This window comes from Coturnix japonica, unplaced genomic scaffold (assembly GCF_054131305.1).
Source record: "Coturnix japonica strain WE unplaced genomic scaffold, WE-NBRP24 Scf154, whole genome shotgun sequence".
Taxonomy (NCBI): Eukaryota; Metazoa; Chordata; class Aves; order Galliformes; family Phasianidae; genus Coturnix; species Coturnix japonica.
In genome coordinates, this window is record NW_028189057.1 from 52,764 (window position 1) to 71,454 (window position 18,691).

The 18,691-nt window shown below is 59.7% G+C and overlaps 2 protein-coding genes and 1 non-coding gene across 3 annotated transcripts; all 3 read left to right on the forward strand.

The window, feature by feature from the left end:
- Positions 1-213: 213 nt before the first annotated feature.
- LOC146751065 (sentrin-specific protease 3-like) lies at positions 214-4,320 on the forward strand. The gene is made up of 7 exons (XM_085535695.1): positions 214-450; positions 1,098-1,145; positions 1,262-1,339; positions 2,025-2,162; positions 2,742-2,826; positions 3,489-3,539; positions 4,038-4,320. Exons 1-6 carry the CDS (start codon positions 229-231, stop codon positions 3,515-3,517), a joined length of 600 nt encoding a protein of 199 aa, XP_085391821.1. The 5' UTR covers positions 214-228; the 3' UTR covers positions 3,518-3,539; positions 4,038-4,320.
- A 1,264-nt stretch (positions 4,321-5,584) lies between these two features.
- On the forward strand, positions 5,585-17,660 carry LOC146751066 (eukaryotic initiation factor 4A-I). The gene is made up of 11 exons (XM_085535696.1): positions 5,585-5,619; positions 6,116-6,164; positions 7,308-7,440; positions 8,627-8,766; positions 10,264-10,432; positions 11,717-11,826; positions 12,443-12,586; positions 14,047-14,184; positions 14,731-14,820; positions 15,746-15,825; positions 16,845-17,660. Exons 1-11 carry the CDS (start codon positions 5,597-5,599, stop codon positions 16,987-16,989), a joined length of 1,221 nt encoding a protein of 406 aa, XP_085391822.1. The 5' UTR covers positions 5,585-5,596; the 3' UTR covers positions 16,990-17,660.
- LOC116652709 (small nucleolar RNA SNORD10) lies at positions 11,021-11,138 on the forward strand. Its single transcript, XR_004305854.2, has one exon. It is a non-coding gene; the product is annotated as a small nucleolar RNA SNORD10 (small nucleolar RNA).
- Positions 17,661-18,691: the final 1,031 nt, after the last annotated feature.

The window sequence follows — 18,691 nt, forward strand, 5'->3', positions numbered from 1 at the left end:
GTGTGGCCCCCAATTCCCTATAGGAAGGGCTCAATGCAGCAGCTGATGCAGCCCCATTCATGGCCATAGGGGGTCCTGGGGGGGTGTCTCTATATGGGGGGGGTCCTGGGGGTCTTCCTGGTTATTTGGGGGGGGTCTCATTGTTGTGTCCCCCCCCATTCCCCATAGGAGGGGCTCGGTGCAGCAGCTGATGCAGCCCCATTAATGGCCATAGGAGGATGTCTCTATATGGGGGGGGTCCTGGGGGTTATTGTGGTTATTTGGGGGGGGGGTCTCACTGCTGCCCCCCCCATTGCCCATAGGAGGGGCTCGGTGCAGCAGCTGATTCAGTCCTACCAGCGTCTGCCCGGCAACGCGCTGCTCAGGGGGTTCCGGGTCAGTTACAAGCGCCACGTGTTGACCATGGACGACCTGCAGACCCTCTATGGGCCCAACTGGCTCAACGACCAGGTGGGGGGGGGGCTTTAATGTTAAAGGGGGGGGGCTGATTGTTTGTGGGGTGGGGGGGTTATAAAGGGGGAGGGGGGTCCCAAAGGAGCAGCTTGTGTTGGATAATGGAAGGATTGAAGGCTCAATGAGAGGGTTTGGGGGGAAAGAGGGGGGTCTCCAAAATGGGGGGGTCCCAATAAAGAGGAGGGGGGTCCAAAATGGAGGGGGGGGGGGTCCAACATGAGGAGGTGGTCTCTGAAATGGGGGGGGGGGGGCTCCAAAATGGGGGGGTAAGAAGGGAAGGAGGGGTTGGAAAGTTGAAGGGGGGTCCCATAGGAGAACTGTGGGGGATGGGGAAGGGTTGGGGGCTCCATAAAGGGGTCTGGGGGGGGCTCAGAGCGGAGGGGTGTCTAATGGGGGGGGGGGCACTGAATTGATGGGGGGGGCACTGAATTGATGGGGGGGGCACTGAATTGATGGGGGGGGGGCACTGAATTGATGGGGGGGGTCCATAGGGAGCAGGAGAGGTTGGGATGATGGAGGGGGTCCCATAGGAACCTTATGGGAGGGTTGTGCTTGTGGGGTTAAGGGAAGGGCTGTGGGGTGGGGGGGGGTCTTAAAATGGGGGGGGGTCCTCAAATCCCCCCCCCCCCTTTTGTGTCCCGCAGGTGATGAACATGTACGGGGACCTGGTGATGGACGCCGTGCCTGACAAAGTGAGGTGGGGGGGGGGGGGGGGGGTTGAGGAGGGGTCCTCATCTCCAACATGGGGATGTGGGGGGGGGTCGCTCAGCCTGTGTTGAGACCCCCCCCCTTTTTGTGCCCCCCCCAGGTCCATTTCTTCAATAGTTTCTTCTATGATAAACTGAGGACGCGGGGATACGAGGGGGTGCAGCGCTGGACCAAGAATGTGAGGGGGGGGCTTACAAGGGGGCGGGGCTTATAAAGGGGGCGGGCCTTAAAAGGGGCGTGGCTTATAAAAGGGGCGGGGCGTATGGGAGTATAGGGCTTGGGTTGGTCAGGGCTTCAGAGTGGGCGGGGCTTCCAATGGGTGGGACTTACAATGGGCGGGGCTTCTAAAGGGGGTGGGGCTTAAAAGGGGCGGGGCGTATAGGAGTATAGGGCTTGGATTGGTCAGGGCTTTGGAGGGGGCGGGGCTTAGAGTGGGGCACGGGGGCGGGGCTTATTAAGAAAAGAGGCAGGGCTTAAAGGGGGGCGGGGCTTATGGGGAGTATAGAGCTTAGATTGGTCGGGGCTTCAGAGTGGGCGGGGCTTAGAGTGGGGCACGGGGGGCAGGGCTTAGAATGGGTGGGACTTATAAGGGGCGGGGCTTATAAGGGGGCGGGGCTTAAAGGGGGAGTATAGGGCTTGGATTGGTCGGGGCTTCAGAGTGGGCGGGGCTTAGAGTGGGGCTCTGGGGGCGGAGCTTAGTAAAGGGGCGGGGTTTATGAAGGAAAGGGGCGGGGGCTTCATGTTGGGCGGGGCAGGATTTAAAGGCACAGGCCGTCATGTGAAGCACATGGAGCCGGTTATGGGGTGTATATATGGGGTGTATATATGGGGTGTATATATGGGGCCCCACGCTGTACCCCCAGGTGGATATCTTCGGCAAGGAGCTGCTGCTGATCCCCATCCACTTGGAGGTGCACTGGTCGCTGGTGGCCGTGGACGTGGCGCGGCGCCGCATCACGTACTTTGACTCACAGCGGACGCTCAACAGGAGGTGCCCCAAGGTGGGCGGGGCTTAAGGGAGGGGGCGGGGCTTAAGGATGGGGCGGGGCCAGGATAAGGGGGAGGGGCTTAAGGTTGGGGGGTGGGGCCAAGGGGGAGGTTGGGGCTTAAAAGTGGGGGTGGGGCTTAAGGGAGGGGGTGGGGCTTAAAAGTGGGGGTGGGGCTTAAGGGAGGGGGTGGGGCTTCTGTCTTGGGGCTGGGGCCAGTGGGGGGCTCTATTGGATATGGTGCTTCTGGGGAGGGGGGTGGGCTTTGGGAGGGGGGTGGGGGGCTCCTAAATGTGAGCTGGTCCTTTAAGGAAGGGGGCGTGGCCTCTAGGATGGGGCGTGGTCAGCATGGTCCATATAAAGCAATGCTTCCGGTGTGGGCGGGGCTTAATGGGGCGTGGTATGCAAATGAGTGTTGTATAACCAGGTGGGTGGGCGGAGCTTGGTTTGTGGGCGGGGTATCGGCGTGCAGGGAGCACTCTGATTGGCTGCCAGTGTTGTATGTCTGGTTAATTAGAGTGTATTAATTGGGTGGGGGCGTGGCCTTAATTGGCTCCGCCCCCATCTGACACTCCCCCCCCCCCCCATTGGCAGCACATCTGCCGGTACCTGCAGGCTGAGGCGGATCGGAAGGAACGGCCCGACTTCAGGGAGGGGTGGAGGGGGGGCCTTCAAAATGGTGAGGGGGGGAAAGGGGGGGATGGAATTAAGGGGGGGGTCCTATGGGTGGGGAGATACCCTGTTATGGGGGGTATGGGGTCCTATGGGGGGGAGATACCCTGTTATGGGGGGTATGGGGTCCTATGGGTGGGGATACCCCCGTTATGGGGGGTATGGGGTCCCATGGGTGGGGAGATACCCTGTTATGGGGGGTATGGGGTCCTATGGGGGGGGAGGTACCCTGTTATGGGGGGTATGGGGTCCCATGGGTGGGGAGATACCCTGTTATGGGGGGTATGGGGTCCTATGGGTGGGGAGATACACTGTTATGGGGGGTATGGGGTTCTATGGGTGGGGAGATACCCTGTTATGGGGGGTATGGGGTCCCATGGGTGGGGAGATACCCTGTTATGGGGGGTATGGGGTCCTATGGGGGGGGATACCCCATTATGGGGGGGGTATGGGGTCCTATGGGGGGGGAGATACACTGTTATGGGGGGTATGGGGTCCTATGGGTGGGGAGATACCCTGTTATGGGGGGTTGTTTTGGGGGGCTCCATTAGGGGCTGAATGCTGGGGGTTGTCCCAGGGGTGGGGGGGGTCATAAGGGTGTTTTGGGGTGGGGGGGGGTGTTAGTGGGGCTGGTATCCCTTTAATTACATCCCCCCCCCCCCAAAACAGAACGTTGCCCGGCAAAACAACGACAGTGACTGCGGTGCCTTCGTGCTGCAGGTGGGGGGGGCTGTATGGGGTGTAGAAGGGGGTGGGGCTCTTTGGGGGGGTGTGGGGCTTTGTGTGGGGCTGGGGGGTAAATTGGGGGGGATAGAGACCCATTATGGGGGGCAGACCGGGATGGGGGGGGCTTTTGTGGGGGGTAATTGAAGTCTGGGGGGTAATGGGGGCAGTGGGGGGGGGGGTGTTGGGATTGGAAGGGGGTTGGGGGGGGGCAGTGTGGAAGTGGGGGGTGTAATGGGACAATGGGGGGGATAATGGGAGGATGGGGGTTAAGAGGGAAGGTGGGGCTGCTGGGATGAATGGGGGGGGGTTGGGGGGTGATGGGAGACTGGGGGGGGGCAATGGAGGGTTTGAGGGGGGGGGGTTTGCAATTACATTGCATGTGTTAATTATGGAGGGGCTGGGTGGTTGGGGGCTGATGGAGTCAGGGAGGGGGGGGTCTCAAATCAATCCTTACCCCCCCCCCTATTTCTTCCCCCCCCCCCCCCTTTGCAGTACTGCAAGTTCCTGGCGCTGGGGCGGCCGTTCAGCTTCACGCAGCAGGACATGCCGCAGCTGCGCAGGCAGATGTACAAGGAGCTGTGCCACTGCAAACTGGCCCTGTGATATGGGGGGGGGGGGCACATGAGGGGGATGGGGGGGCACTAAGACCCCCCCCCACAACCTCCAATGCCCCTTTAACACACACACACACTCAGACTCACCCCATTGGTGGGGGGTTTTGTATGGGCAGAGCCCCTGGGGGGGGTTGGGGGGGGTTAATAAAGTGGTGTTTGGAGATGGTGGTGGTGTTTGGGGGGGGATTGAGATTGGGGGGGGTGATTGGAGGGGGTGAATGGGTATGAGGGCATGGAGGGGGGAAATGGGGGGATATGGGGCTGTGGGGGGTGAGATATGGGGGATATGGGGCTGTGGGGGGTGAGATATGGGGGATATGGGGCTGTGGGGGGTGAGATATGGGGGATATGGGGCTGTGGGGGGTGAGATATGGGGGATATGGGGCTGTGGGGGGTGAGATATGGGGGATATGGGGCTATGGGGGGTGAGATATGGGGGATATGGGGCTATGGGGGGTGAGATATGGGGGATATGGGGTTATGGGGGGTGAGATATGGGGGATATGGGGTTATGGGGGGTGAGATATGGGGGATATGGGGTTATGGGGGGTGAGATATGGGGGATTGGGGCTGTGGGGGGTGAGATATGGGGGATATGGGGCTGTGGGGGGTGAGATATGGGGGATATGGGGCTATGGGGGGTGAGATATGGGGGATATGGGGCTATGGGGGGTGAGATATGGGGGATATGGGGCTATGGGGGGTGAGATATGGGGGATATGGGGCTATGGGGGGTGAGATATGGGGATATGGGGCTATGGGGGGTGAGATATGGGGGATATGGGGCTATGGGGGGTGAGATATGGGGGATATGGGGTTATGGGGGGTGAGATATGGGGGATATGGGGCTATGGGGGGTGAGATATGGGGGATATGGGGCTATGGGGGGTGAGATATGGGGGATATGGGGCTATGGGGGGTGAGATATGGGGCTGGAGGGGGGGAAATAGGGCTATGGGGGGACATGGGGCTGTGGGGGGGGTTGGGGGGTCATGGGTGGGTAAATAGGGTCAATGGGGGGGATATGGGACTGTTGGTGGGGGGTAAATGGGGTCATGGGGGGGATGTGGGTGGATGTGGGGCTGTTAGGACGGGACATTTACGGATATGGGGTTGGCAATGGGGGACCCTGGGGGGCATATGGGGTCAATGTGGGGCAATGGGGGGGGGGGAGATGGGGCCGATGGTCACGTGGTCAGGCACAAAGGCGACCCCCCCCATCTTACCACGTGGTTCGGCCCCGCCCGGCCCCGCCTTTCCGCCCCGCTCCCATTGGCTGCCGTGGGGTGGGAGGAGCCCGGAGCGACGAGCGACCAATAAAATACGAGATGATGGGCGGGGCCAGAGAAATCCACCAATCAACGAGCGGAGGGGGCGGGACTAAGCGGGAGCTATAAGAGGAGCGGCGGGAGCGGGGGGGGCCCCGACGGAGTGAGGATGTCAGCGAGTCAGGACAGCCGGTGCGGGGCGGGGAGCGGCCGGGGGGCGAGTTTGGGGCCATTTCGGGCGATTTCGGTTCATTTTGGGTTCATTTCCGGGGGGGTCGGTGCCGTTTTTGGGGGGGATGGAGGTTTTAAAGGGGACAAATGGCGTTTTTTTGTGGGGGGGGAGGTGGGAGCGCGGAGGGTTTTTAAATAGCGGAGATGAGAAGAATTAAAGGAGAATTGGGGTGAAATCGGGGCTGGTCGGGCCGTTTTCATTCCCCCTCCCCCGCTCCACGTGGGAGCGGCGCGCGCGCGCGCCCATTGTTCCTGCGGCCGGGCACGCGGCGTGACGTCACGTGGTCGCTCCGCCGCTCCTAATTGGTCGCCGCGGTTTCCACGAAGGGAGGGGGGCACTTCCGCTTTCCTCCACGTGGAGGGGACTGAGAGCGCTCGCCGCTAGGGGGCGCTACGCGCTTCCGGTCTCGACCGGAAGTGAAGGCGTTGTAGGCCTCACGCGGTGTTTCCCGCTCAGGCCCCGCGATAATGGACCCGAAGGGATGGACCCCGACGGCGTCATCGAGGTGAGGGGGGGGCACGGGGGGAATATGGGGGCGATGGGGGTTAAATGGGCGCCATGGGGGCAATAGGGAGCGATGGGACGGGGCGAGGCCTACATGAGGCCTACCTGAAAAGGCCGGGAGGAGCGAGGCCTACGTGAGGCCTTAATGGGCCGGGCCCTACGTGAGGCCTACCTGAAAGGGCCGGCGGGTGAGGCCTACGCGGCCTATGCGAGGCCTAACTGGGCCTGTAATGGGGATAATGGGATCTGGGAGGAGGTTGGAGCCGGACTGGGAGCCATTGGGGGGAACTGGGAGACAACTGGGAGCACTGGGGTGGATCTGGGAGCGATGGGGCCTTTGTGGGGCTTTACTGGGAGCATTGGGATGGGGCGGGGCCTACATGAGGCCTACCTGAAAAGGCCGGGGAGTGAGGCCTACGCGGCCTACGTGAGGCCTAATTGGGCCTGTAATGGGGATAATGGGGTCTGGGAGGAGGTTGGGGCCTCACTGGGAGCAATGGGAGGGAGCAGATAAAGTGGGAGGGGACCTGTGGGGGTTATAGGGGTCTATGGGGGGTCTGGGGGCTCCTGGGGGGGCTGTGGGGGTGTATTGGGGGTTAATAGTGATACTGGGAACTTACTGGGATGGAAACTGGGAGGGACTGGGAGGAGATGGAGTGGAAGCAGCACAGTGTTTCGATGGGGTCCTATGGGGGCTATGGGGGGCTATTGGTGGTACTGGGAGCACTGGGATGGAACTGGGAAAGACTGGGGAGGAGTTGGAGTGGGAGCAGCGCAGTGTTTCAATGGGGACCTATGGGGGGTCTGGGGGCTATGGGGGGATATTGGTGGTACTGGGAGCACTGGTTTGGTACTGGGAGGGACTGGGAAGGAGCAGTCCTTCAATGGGGGATCTTGGGGGGTTATGGGGGGTCTGGGGGCTCCTGGGGGGCTGTGGGGTTTTACTGGGTTTGTACTGGGAATTACTGGGAGCATTGGGAGGGACTGGGAGGAGTTGGAGTGGGAGCAGTGCAGTGTTTCAATGGGGACCTGTGGGGGGTTATATGGGTCTATGGGGGGTCTGGGGGCTCCTGTGGGCTATGTGGGTACTGGTGTTATACTGGTTGTTACTGGGGTCTGACTGGGAGTTGCTGGTTCCCCTCAGAGCAACTGGAACGAGATCGTGGACAGCTTTGACGACATGAACCTGTCGGAGGCGCTGCTGCGCGGGATCTACGCGTACGGCTTCGAGAAGCCCTCGGCCATCCAGCAACGCGCCATCCTGCCCTGCATCAAAGGTACCAAAATTCACCTTTTTCAGCCCAAAACGCTGCCCCAACTCCCCTCCACCCACACCAAGGGGTCCATTTGCCCCTAAACTGCCCCTTTTTGCCCCTAAATGGAGCTGGTCACCACCAAAAGTGTCCTAAAACGGCCCCAGAATTGCCCTGTTTAGGCCCCAAATTGTGCTGTTTAGGCCCCAAGATGCCCCAAAACTGCCTTGTTTGACCCCAAAACTGCCTCGTTTCACCCCCAAAACTGCCATATTTGGTCCTTGAACTGCCTTAAAACTGCTCTGTTTGGCCTTAAAATCACTTCATTTAGCCCCAAAACTGCCCCCAAATCACCCCCCCTCCCCCCATTTAACCCCCCAACGTCTTGCCCCCTTCTGCAGCCATAGTTCCTCTATGATCTCTATTGTCCCCCCTGGACCCCCAGCTGCTCCCCCTTACCTCAATTGCCCCTTGCTGCCCCCCATTGACCCCTTAATTGCCCTCCATTGTCCCCATTGCCCCTTATTATCCCCATCGCACCCCATTGACCCCTTGTTGCCCCCTATTGACCCCCTATTGCCCCCATTGCCTCCTATAGCCCCATTGACCCCCCATCTCTCCATCCCATTTGCCTTCTGTTGCCCCCCTTTGACCCCTATTGCCTCCACAACCCCCCCATTGCCTCCCATCGACTCCCTATTGCCCCCATTGACCCCCTATTGCCCCCTATTGCACCCATTGACCCTCATCCCCCCCCCTCATTCACCCCTGTTGCCCCCCTTTGGCCCCTATGCCTCCACAACCACCCCATTGCCTCCCATCGCCTCCCTATTACCCCCATTGACTCCCCATTGACCCCCTATTGCCTCCTATTGCACCCATTGATCTCTATTGCCCCCTATTGCCCCCATTGACCCCCTATTGCCCCTATTGCCCCCATTGACCCCCTATTGCCCCCATCGTCTCCATATTCCCCTCATTGACCCCCTATTGCCCCCTATTGCCCCCATCGACTCCCTATTACCCCCATTGACCCCCTATTGCCCCCATTGACCCCCTATTGCCCCCATCGTCTCCCTATTCCCCTCATTGACCCCCTATTGCCCCCTATTGCCCCCATCGACTCCCTATTCCCCTCATTGACCCCCTATTGCCCCCTATTGCACCCATTGATCTCTGTTGCCCCCCATTGCCCCCCATTGCCCCCCAGGGTACGATGTGATCGCTCAGGCGCAGTCGGGGACGGGGAAGACGGCGACGTTCGCCATCTCCATCCTGCAGCAGCTGGAGCTGCACATCAAGGCCACGCAGGCGCTCGTCCTCGCACCCACCAGGGAGCTGGCGCAGCAGGTACGGAACAGTGTGGGGCTGAGTGGGGCTGGATGGACCAGTATAGGGCTGTATGGATCAATATGGGGCTGTATGGATCAGTATGGGGCTGTATGGATCAATATGGGTCTGAATGGGGCTGTATTGGGCTGTATGGACCAGTATAGGGCTGTATGGATCAGTATGGGGCTGGATGGGGTGGTATGGACCAGTATAGGATTGTACAGACCAGTATGGGGCTGTATGGGGGCTGTATGGGGTGGTATGGACCAGTATAGGGCTGTACGGACCAGTATAAAGCTGTATGGACAAGGATGGGAGGGGGCAGTATGGGCCTGTATGGGGTCAGTGTGGGGCTGAATGGGATGGTGTGGGTCCAATATGGGTCAGTATATGTTAGTATGGGGAGGTGTGGGATCAATATAGACCAGTATGGGATGGTATGGGATCAATATAGACCATTATGGGACAGTATGGGATCAATATAGACCATTATGGGATGGTATGGGATCAATATAGAGCAGTATGGGACGGTATGGGATCAATATAGAGCAGTATGGGATCAATATGGGCCAGTATGGGATCAATATAGAGCAGTATGGGATGGTATGGGATCAATATAGACCAGTATGGGATGGTATGGGATCAATACAGAGCAGTATGGGATCAATATGGACCAGTATGGGACGGTATGGGATCAATATGGACCAGTATGGGATGGTATGGGATCAATATAGACCAGTATGTCCCAGTTCCCCCCCCACCGCCTGGGCAGGGCGGAGCTGGGTGGCTCCGTCCCAAATCCGGTGGGGGCAGAGCAGAGCCGGCCCCATTCATCCCAGGGCCGCCCCGTGGCGACGCTGGTTCATGCGGGGGGCACACGGGGATGGGGGGCGCTATGGGGTGATATGGGGCCCTATGGAGGCCCTGTGGGGTCCCTGTGGGGCAGCTGGGAGGTCTCTATGGGGTCTGTATGGGGTCTTTGTGAAGGGTAGATCCAGAAGGTGGGGATGACACTGGATGATTATATGGCTCAGTTATGGGGTCTCTATGGGGCCTTTATGGGGTGTTTCTTTATGGGATGGTTATGATGTTCCTATGAGGTCTCTATGGGGTCTTTGTAGAGTGTCTATGGGAAGGTTATGGGGTCTCTGTAGGTTGTTTATGGGGTCTTTATGGGGTGTTTATCTATGGGATGGTTATGGGGTCTCTATGGGGCATGGATCCAGAAGGTGGTGATGGCCCTTGGTGACTATATGGGCAGGTTATGGGGTCTGTATGGGATCTCTATGGGGTCTCTATGGGGTGTTTATGGGTCTCTATGGGGTGTTTATGGGTCTCTATGGGTCTCAGATCCAGAAGGTGGTGATGGCCCTTGGTGACTATATGGGCAGGTTATGGGATCTCTATGGGGTCTCTATGGGGTGTTAATGGGGTCTCTATGGGTTCTCTGTGGGGTGTCTATGGGGTGTTAATGGGGTCTCTATGGGGTCTCTATGGGGTCTCTATGGGTCTCAGATCCAGAAGGTGGTGATGGCCCTTGGTGACTATATGGGCGCCTCGTGCCACGCCTGCATTGGGGGCACCAACGTTCGCGCCGAGGTGCAGAAGCTGCAGCTGGAAGCCCCCCACATCATCGTGGGGACCCCCGGGCGCGTCTTCGACATGCTCAACCGCCGCTACCTCTGTGAGTGATGGGGGGGTTTATGGGGGTCCTGGGGGTCTATGGGGTCCCTGTGGGGTGGCAGGGATCTGGGTGCTGCTCGACCTGCAGTACCGCTGGGAACCACAAGGGGGCGCCCCTCCATGTTACCCTATGGGGTCTGTCCTATAGGCCATGCTGCAGTACCGTGTTTAACCACTGGGGGGCGCCCTTCCATGTTACCCTATGGGGTCTGTCCTATAGGCCGTGCTGCAGTACCGCTGTGAGCCACTGGGGGGCGCCCCTCCATGTTACCCTATGGGATCTGTCCTATAGGCCGTGCTGCAGTACCGCCTTGAACCACTAGGGGGCGCCCCTCCATGTTACCCTATGGGGTCTGTCCTATAGGCCGTGCTGCAGTACCGTGTTGATCCGCTGGGGGGCGCCCCTCCATGTTACCCTATGGGGTCTGTCCTATAGGCCGTGCTGCAGTACCGCTGTGATCCGCTGGGGGGCGCCCCTCCATGTTACCCTATGGGGTTCATCCTATAGGCCGTGCTGCAGTACCGCTGGGAACCACTGGGGGGCGCCCCTCCATGTTACCCTATGGGGGTCCCGCATGTAATCCCAGCCGCCCCCTGATGACCCCATGCGTGTCACATGACCCCCTGGGGGGGGTCCCAGCCCTGCGTTCTGCTCGGCCAAAGCCCCCCCCCCAAATGGGAGTGATCACAGCAATGAGGCTGAGGGCGGCACCTCAAATAAGGGGTCTGTGGGGGGGGGTTAGGTTTAAGGTTAAGGTTAGGGTCCTTTGGGTGGGGGCTGCAGTGGATGGGGAGGGTCCTATAGGGGCCCAGATGAAGGGGGTCAATAGAGGGGTCTATTTGGGAAGGGGGCCATAGGGGTCCCTTTATGGGGGGGGGGGTCAATGAGTGGGGGTCTATTTGGGGAGGGTCCCATAGGGGCTCATATGGGAGGTGTTCAATAGAGGGGTTCTATTTGGGGAGGGGGCCATAGGGGTCCCTTTATGGGGGGGTCAATGAGAGGGGTTCTATTTGGGGAGGGGGGGACCCCTGTTTCCCCCCCCCTTAGGAGGTCAGGATGGGAACTGAGTGCTCTGCAATGGAAGGGGGGGGGGAGGGGAATGGGGGGGTCCACATAGAAAGGTGTGTGGGGGGGTCTGTGGGTATTTGGGGGGGGTCAGTGGATATTTGGGGGGGGTCAGTGGATATTTGGGGGGGGTCTGTGGATATTTGGGGGGGGTCTGTGGATATTTGGGGGGGGTCTGTGGATATTTGGGGGGGGTCGTGAGCTCTGATCCCCCCCCAGCCCCGAAGTTCATCAAGATGTTTGTGCTGGACGAGGCCGACGAGATGCTGAGCCGCGGGTTCAAGGATCAGATCTACGACATCTTCCAGAAGCTGAGCGGGAACACGCAGGTGGGGGGGACACGGGGGGGTCCGGGGGGGGACGGGGCCCCTCTGACCCCCCCCCTATAAAAAACTGCATCAAAATAGCCCAAAGGAAAGGGCTGAAACGGCCCCAAATGGGGGTGCCCCCCCATCCCATCCCATGTAAAGAACTGAGGTGTGGTTGGTGGGGATGGGGCGGTTTTATTGGGGTGGGGGGGATCTATGGGGCAGGGGGGGGAGTCTATAGGGCAGAGTTGGGATCTGTGGGGCAGGGGGAAGGTCTGTGGGGCAGAGCTGGGAATCTGTGGGGCAGGGGGGGGGAGTCTGTAGGGCAGAGTTGGGGTTTATGGGGTGATGGGGGGAATCTGTGGAGCAGGGGTGGAATCTATGGGGCGGAATTGGAATCTATGGGGCGGAGTTGGGATCTATGGGGCAGGGTTGGGAATCTGTGGGGTGGGGGGTTCCTGGTGAATCCCCCCTTTTGTCCCCCCCCCCCAAAATGGTGCTGCTGTTGATGCCCACAGATATATGGGGAAAGTTGGGGATGGGATCTATGGGGCAGGGTTGGGATCTATGGGGCAGGGGGGAAAATCTATGGGGTAGGGGGGGTCCCGGTGACCCCCCCCCTTTGGGTGCCCCCCAGGTGGTGCTGCTGTCGGCCACGATGCCCATGGACGTGCTGGAGGTGACCAAGAAGTTCATGCGGGATCCCATCCGAATCCTGGTCAAGAAGGAGGAGCTGACGCTGGAGGGGATCAGGCAGTTCTACATCAACGTGGAGAGAGAGGTCGGACCCCCCCCAAAATAAAGAGACCCCCCTAAAATAAAGGGACCCCCCCCAAAATAAAGGGACCCCCCCAAAATAAAGGGACCCCCCCCAAAATAAAGAGACCCCCCTAAAATAAAGGGGCCCCCCTATATTATAAGGGACCCCCCTATATTATAAGGGACCCCCCCCAAAATAAAGGGACCCCCCCCCAAAATAGACCCACAACAAAATAAAGAGACCCCCCTAAAATAAAGGGACCCCCCCTAAAATAAAGAGACCCCCCCCAAAATAAAGGGAACCCCCTAAAATAAAGAGACCCCCCCCAAAATAAAGGGACCCCCCCCAAAATAAAGAGACCCCCCAAAATAAAGGGACCCCCACCCAAAATAAAGAGACCCCCCTATATAATAAGGGACCTCCTAAAATAAAGGGCCCCCCCTATATTACAAGGGACCCCCCCCTGAAATAAGGGATCCCCCCCAAAATAAAGAGACCCCCCTATGTAATAAGGGACCCCCCAAAATGAAGGACCATCCCCCATCATAAAGGACCCCTCCCAAAATAAGGGACTCCCCCCAAAATAAAGGGACCCCCATATAACAAGGGACCCTCCCCAAAATAAATGACCATCCTCCATCATAAGGGACCCCCCATTTAAATGAGGGACCCCCCCCCAAAATAAGGGATTCCCCATAATAAGGGTTCCCCCCCCAAAAAGGAGGGACCCTCCCCCACAATAGGAGACCCCCCCTCAAAAGGAAAGACCCCCCATAATAAGGGACCCCCTCCCAAAGTATTGACCCCCCACAAATGAGGGAGGGACCCCCCCCAAAAGGGGGGACACTCCCCCTAAATGGGAGCCCCCTCCCCAAAAGGAGGGACCCCCCCCCCCCCCAATGGGAAAACCCACACAGGATGAGAGACACCCCCTGAATGGGAGACCCCCCCCCAAAAGAGGGACCCCATAGAATTAAAGGGACCCCCCCCCCCTTTTTCCCCCTGCATGGTCCATGGATTTGTGGGACGCCCCCCCCTTGTGGCCCCCCCACAGTGACCCCATGCGACATCAACCCCCCCCAGAACCATGGGAGCCCCCCAGTGGGGGCGGCCCCTGAACGGGGGGGAACAGCCCAGATTAGGGCCAGACCCCCCAGGTCTGGGTCCAACCCCCCCCATAGGAGCCCAGGGTTCCCCCCCCCCCCTCCATTAATTGCCCCCCCCCATTAATTACCCCCCCAGGACTTAAACCTGGGGCAGACCCCCCCAATTGTGGCTCCCATCCCCCCATGTTGGCTCTTATAGGAACCCAGGGGGTCCCCATTCATCCCTTAGTCCCCCAGCCCCCCAGTTACCCCCCCATTAATTACCCCGCTGCTAATTACCCCCATTAACTGCCCCAGGAGTGGAAGCTGGACACGCTGTACGAGACGCTGACCATCACATTAATTAATTAATCCTATTAATTACTGTAATTAAAGGAATGGAAGCTGGACACGCTGTGTGACCTGTATGAGACGCTGACCATCACCCAGGCCGTGATCTTCATTAACACCCGCAGGAAGGTGGACTGGCTCACGGAGAAGATGCACGCCAGGGACTTCACCGTGTCCGCCATGGTGGGAGACCCCGACCCCCATTTAAACCCCCCCCCCATTTTACCCACCAACCCCCCCATAAACGACCCCATTCTGCCCCCCAACCCCCCCAAATGGCCCCATTTTGACCCCCAACCCCCCCAAATGGCCCCATTTTACCCCCCAACCCCCCCATAAACGACCCCATTCTGCCCCCCAACCCCCCATAAATGACCCTATTGTGACCCCCCCCCCCCATTTTGACCCCCCAACCCCCCCCAAATGGCCCCATTTTGACCCCCAACCCCCCATAAATGACCCTATTGTGACCCCCCCCCCATTTTGACCCCTCAACCCCCCATAAACGACCCCATTCTGCCCCCCAACCCCCCATAAATGACCCTATTGTGACCCCCCCCCATTTTGACCCCCAACCCCCCCATAAACGACCCCATTCTGCCCCCCAACCCCCCAAATAGCCCCATTTTGACCCCCAACCCCCCGTAAATGACCCTATTGTGACCCCCAAACGCCCCCCATCCTCCATTCTGACCCCCCCCCCTTTATTTCCCTCCCCCCAATTTCCAGCACGGGGACATGGACCAGAAGGAGCGGGACGTCATCATGAGGGAGTTTCGCTCCGGCTCCAGCCGCGTCCTCATCACCACCGACCTGCTGGTACATGGGGGGAAATGGGGCTGGGGGCTTCAATGGGGGTTAGAGGGGTCCTGGGGGGTGTATGGGGGTCCTGGGGGGCTTAAGTGGGTCTGGGGTGGGTCTTAAAGGGGTCGGGGGGATGTTTAAAGTGGTTCAGAGGGGTCTGGGAGGGTGATATCGGGGACCATGGGGGGTTTAAATGGGTCTGGAGGGAGGTTAAAGGGGTCTGGGGGCTTCAGAGGGGTCCTGGGGGGTGATATGGGGGTCCTGGGGGGCTTCAAAAGGGGTCTGGGGGGCTGATGTGGGGTACCAGGGGGGTTTAAGTGGGTCTGGGGGGTTTAATGGGTCTTGGGGGGGAAGGGGTGGGGGGGGGGGGTTTAAGTGGTTTAGAGGGATCCTGGGGGGTGATATGGGGGTGATTGGGGGGGCTTTAAAGGGGGTTATAGGGGTCTGAAAGGGTGATATGGGGGGTCCTGGAGGGTTAAAAAGGGGTCTGGGGGGGTTAAATGGGTTTAGAGGGGTCTGGGGGGGTGATATGGGTGTCCTGGAGGGGTTTAAATGGGTCTGGGGGTGGGTTGGAGGGGTCTGAGGGGGTTTCAAGTGGTTCTGGGGTGTGATATGGGGGTCCTGGGGGGGTCCCAAAGGAGGGGGTGGGTTCTACTGGGGGTCCTGGGGGCTGATATGGGGGGTAATATGGGGTGGGGGTCTTGGTAGGAGATAATGGGGGGGTTCAAGGTGGTCCCTCCCTGTCCAGCAGCCCCCTGTGCTGAGTGCAGGACGCAACCCCTTGGCACAGCATGGGGCAGTCGGGGACCCCCCTGGTTCCCCCCCAAATAACCTTTGGGGACCCCCCGACCACCAACATCCCCCCCCCATATCAATGTTATGTGTGTCCCCCCCCCCCTTTATGTGCCCCCCCCTCAATTTGTGCCCCCTCCCCCCCCAGGCGCGGGGCATCGACGTGCAGCAGGTCTCCCTGGTCATCAACTACGACCTGCCCACCAACAGGGAGAACTACATCCACCGGTAGGGGGCGCTGTGGGGACGGGGGGCAAATGGGGGCGGTGGGGGGTAACTGGGGGGGGCCTGTTCTGCAATAGGGAGACCTGCGGCCTTGAGGGGTCCCTTGGGTGCCTTTGGGGGTCCATCAGGGTGCTTGGTGGTCCTTGGGGTCTCACAGGGGGTCTGTGGGTGCCTTTGGGGGTCCCTAAATCCCATAGTGGTGCCTTTGGGGGGGGGGTCTATGAGGATCTCTGTGTCCCTTTGGGGGTCACTTAGGGATTCATGAGGGTCTCTGGGTCCCCTTGGGGGTCCCTAAATCCCATTGAGGTTCCTTTAGGGATCCTTTAAGGGGTCTGTGATGGTCCCTGGGTCCCTTTGAGGGTCCCTGGGTGCCTTAATGGACCCGTGAGGGTCTTTGGGGGCTCTCTGGGTCCCTTTGGGGGTCTTTCGGTCCCTTTGGGGGTCTTTATATCCCATTGAGGTCCCTTTGGGGGTCCTTTAGGGTTCTGCTGATGGTCCATAGGTCCCTTTGGGGGTCTCTGGGTGCCTTCAGGGGTCCCTTGGGGATTCATGAGGGTCTTTGAGGGTCCCTTTGAGGGTCCCTGGGTGCCTTAATGGACCCATGAGGGTCTTTGGGGGCTCTCTGGGTCCCTTTGGGGGTCTTTGGGTGCCTTTGTGGGTCTTTATATCCCATTGAGGTCCCTTTGGGGGTCCTTTAGGGTTCTGCTGATGCTCCGTGGGTCCCTTTGGGGGTCCCTGGGTGTCTTAATGGGCCCATGAGGGTCTTAGGGGGTCTCTGGGTGCCTTCAGGGGTCCCTTGGGGATTCATGAGGGTCCCTGTGTCCCTTTGGGGTCCCTAAATCCCATTGTGTCCCTTGTGGGTCTGTGATGGTCCCTGTGTCCCTTTGGGGGTCCCTAAATCCCATTGTGTCCCTTGTGGGTCTGTGATGGTCCCTGTGTCCCTTTGGGGTCCCTGGGTGCCTTTATGGACCCATGAGGTTTATGGGGGGGGTCCCTAACGATGCCCCCCCCCCCTCATTCAGGATCGGTCGCGGGGGCCGCTTTGGCCGTAAGGGGGTGGCCATCAACATGGTGACGGAGGAGGACAAACGGACCCTGCGGGACATCGAGACGTTCTACAACACGGCCATCGAGGAGATGCCCCTCAACGTGGCCGACCTCATCTGAGACCCCCCCCCATTTAAAGACCCCCCCCCCCCCCAATAGCAGGAAGGACCCCCTGGATCACCCCCCCCCCCCAGCCCATAATGGTGGGTGTTGGGGGTCTCCCCCCCCCCCCCAGACTCTTTTTATTGTGGTGGGATAAACGTTGCTTTGTATTTTGGGGGGGTGGGATTCAGCCCCCCCCCCCCAATAGCAAAAAGGAGCCCCCAGATCCACCCCCTTTATTTGGGGTCCCTCCTGGGCTGTTAAAGGGGGGGGGGGTCTTAATTAATTAAGGAGGGTGGGATTAAAGGGTCCCCCCCCATTAACAAAGTGGACCCCCCCACTTTGGGGGTCCCCCCAGATTCCTTTTTATTATGGAATAAACGTTGCTTTCATTTAGGGGGGGGGGTTTCAAATGAAGGGGGTGGGATCAGATTTAAGACCCCCCCCCAAAAAGAAACCCAGGACCCCCCCCCCCTTTTTATCCCCATTAAAACCACCCCAACCCCCCCCCCCCCAAATTGGGGGCCTCAATCGGGGTCCCCATTTTTAAGGTCAATTGGGGGGTTGGAAGGGTAGAAATTGGGGAGGGGTCTGTAATGATTTAACCCCCCCACCTGCCCCCCCCCCCCCCCCCCATCATCCCCTTTTTGTAACGTTTATTTATTGGAATAAAACGAGATTTGGGACAATTGGGATCGAGTTTATTGAGGCTGAAATGGGGCTGACGCCATCATTGCAATAAAAGGGGAGGGGTCTTAAAGGGACCCCCCCCAAAATGACGCCCCCCACCCCAAACCCCATAGAATCAGCCCCTTCAATCCCCCCAAGGCCCCAATATTGACCCTTCAGGCCCCATAACCCCCCCCATAACCCCCTTATGGCCCCATATGGATCCTATTGAGACCCCTCCCCACACTGACCCCATTTAAACCCCCCCCATAGCGACCCCCTATGAACCCCCCCCCCTCCTCATCCCATCATGGCGTCGGCCACAGCCTCCCTGAGGCGCCACGCTTCCGCTTCCGGTTGATCCGGAAGTTCTTCCTCCTCCTCCCCATCGCTGTCCATCCCGGCCCCGTTTCCGCTTCCGGGTGGCAGGGGGTCTCCCCGCTGCGTACAGACGTTGTGCAGGAGGCAGCAGGCGGCGATCAACGTGGGCAGGAACGACACGTCGCCGTCGTTCCGCTTCTGGAGGCAGCGCCAGCGGCTCCGCAACCGGCGAACGGCCGCCATGGCCGAACCGCGAGCTGCGGCCGCCGCCATGTTGAAACGGAGCCGCTTGGTCGCGCAGGAAGTGACGTCAAATGTGGCCGGGCGCTTCCTTCCGGCGGAGCAGGCCTCACTTCCGGTGCGTCGATTGACTTCCGGCTTCCCGGTAACACAACTTCCGGTCACTGCACTAGAGACTTCCGGAAGTCCGCCGGAAATTCGCTGCGTAGAGTCGCGTTTGCTGACATCACTTTCAGCATGGAAAAGAGACACTTCCGGCCTATGGTCACGTGGTACTTTCTGCCTCCGCCTCTCACGTCTGAGGTTACCCGCCGCTCTGACGTCACTTCCTGCCATCGCCGCTTTCCACGCCTCCTGCTTCCCGCCTCTCTTACCCTCACCGCTGACGTCATTTCCGCCCAGCACTTCCGGGTCTCTTTCACCTCTGACGTCACTTCCGCCGTCCCCCCGCTCCCGTTCCCGGTAAGGCCGCATTAACCACGGCAGCAGC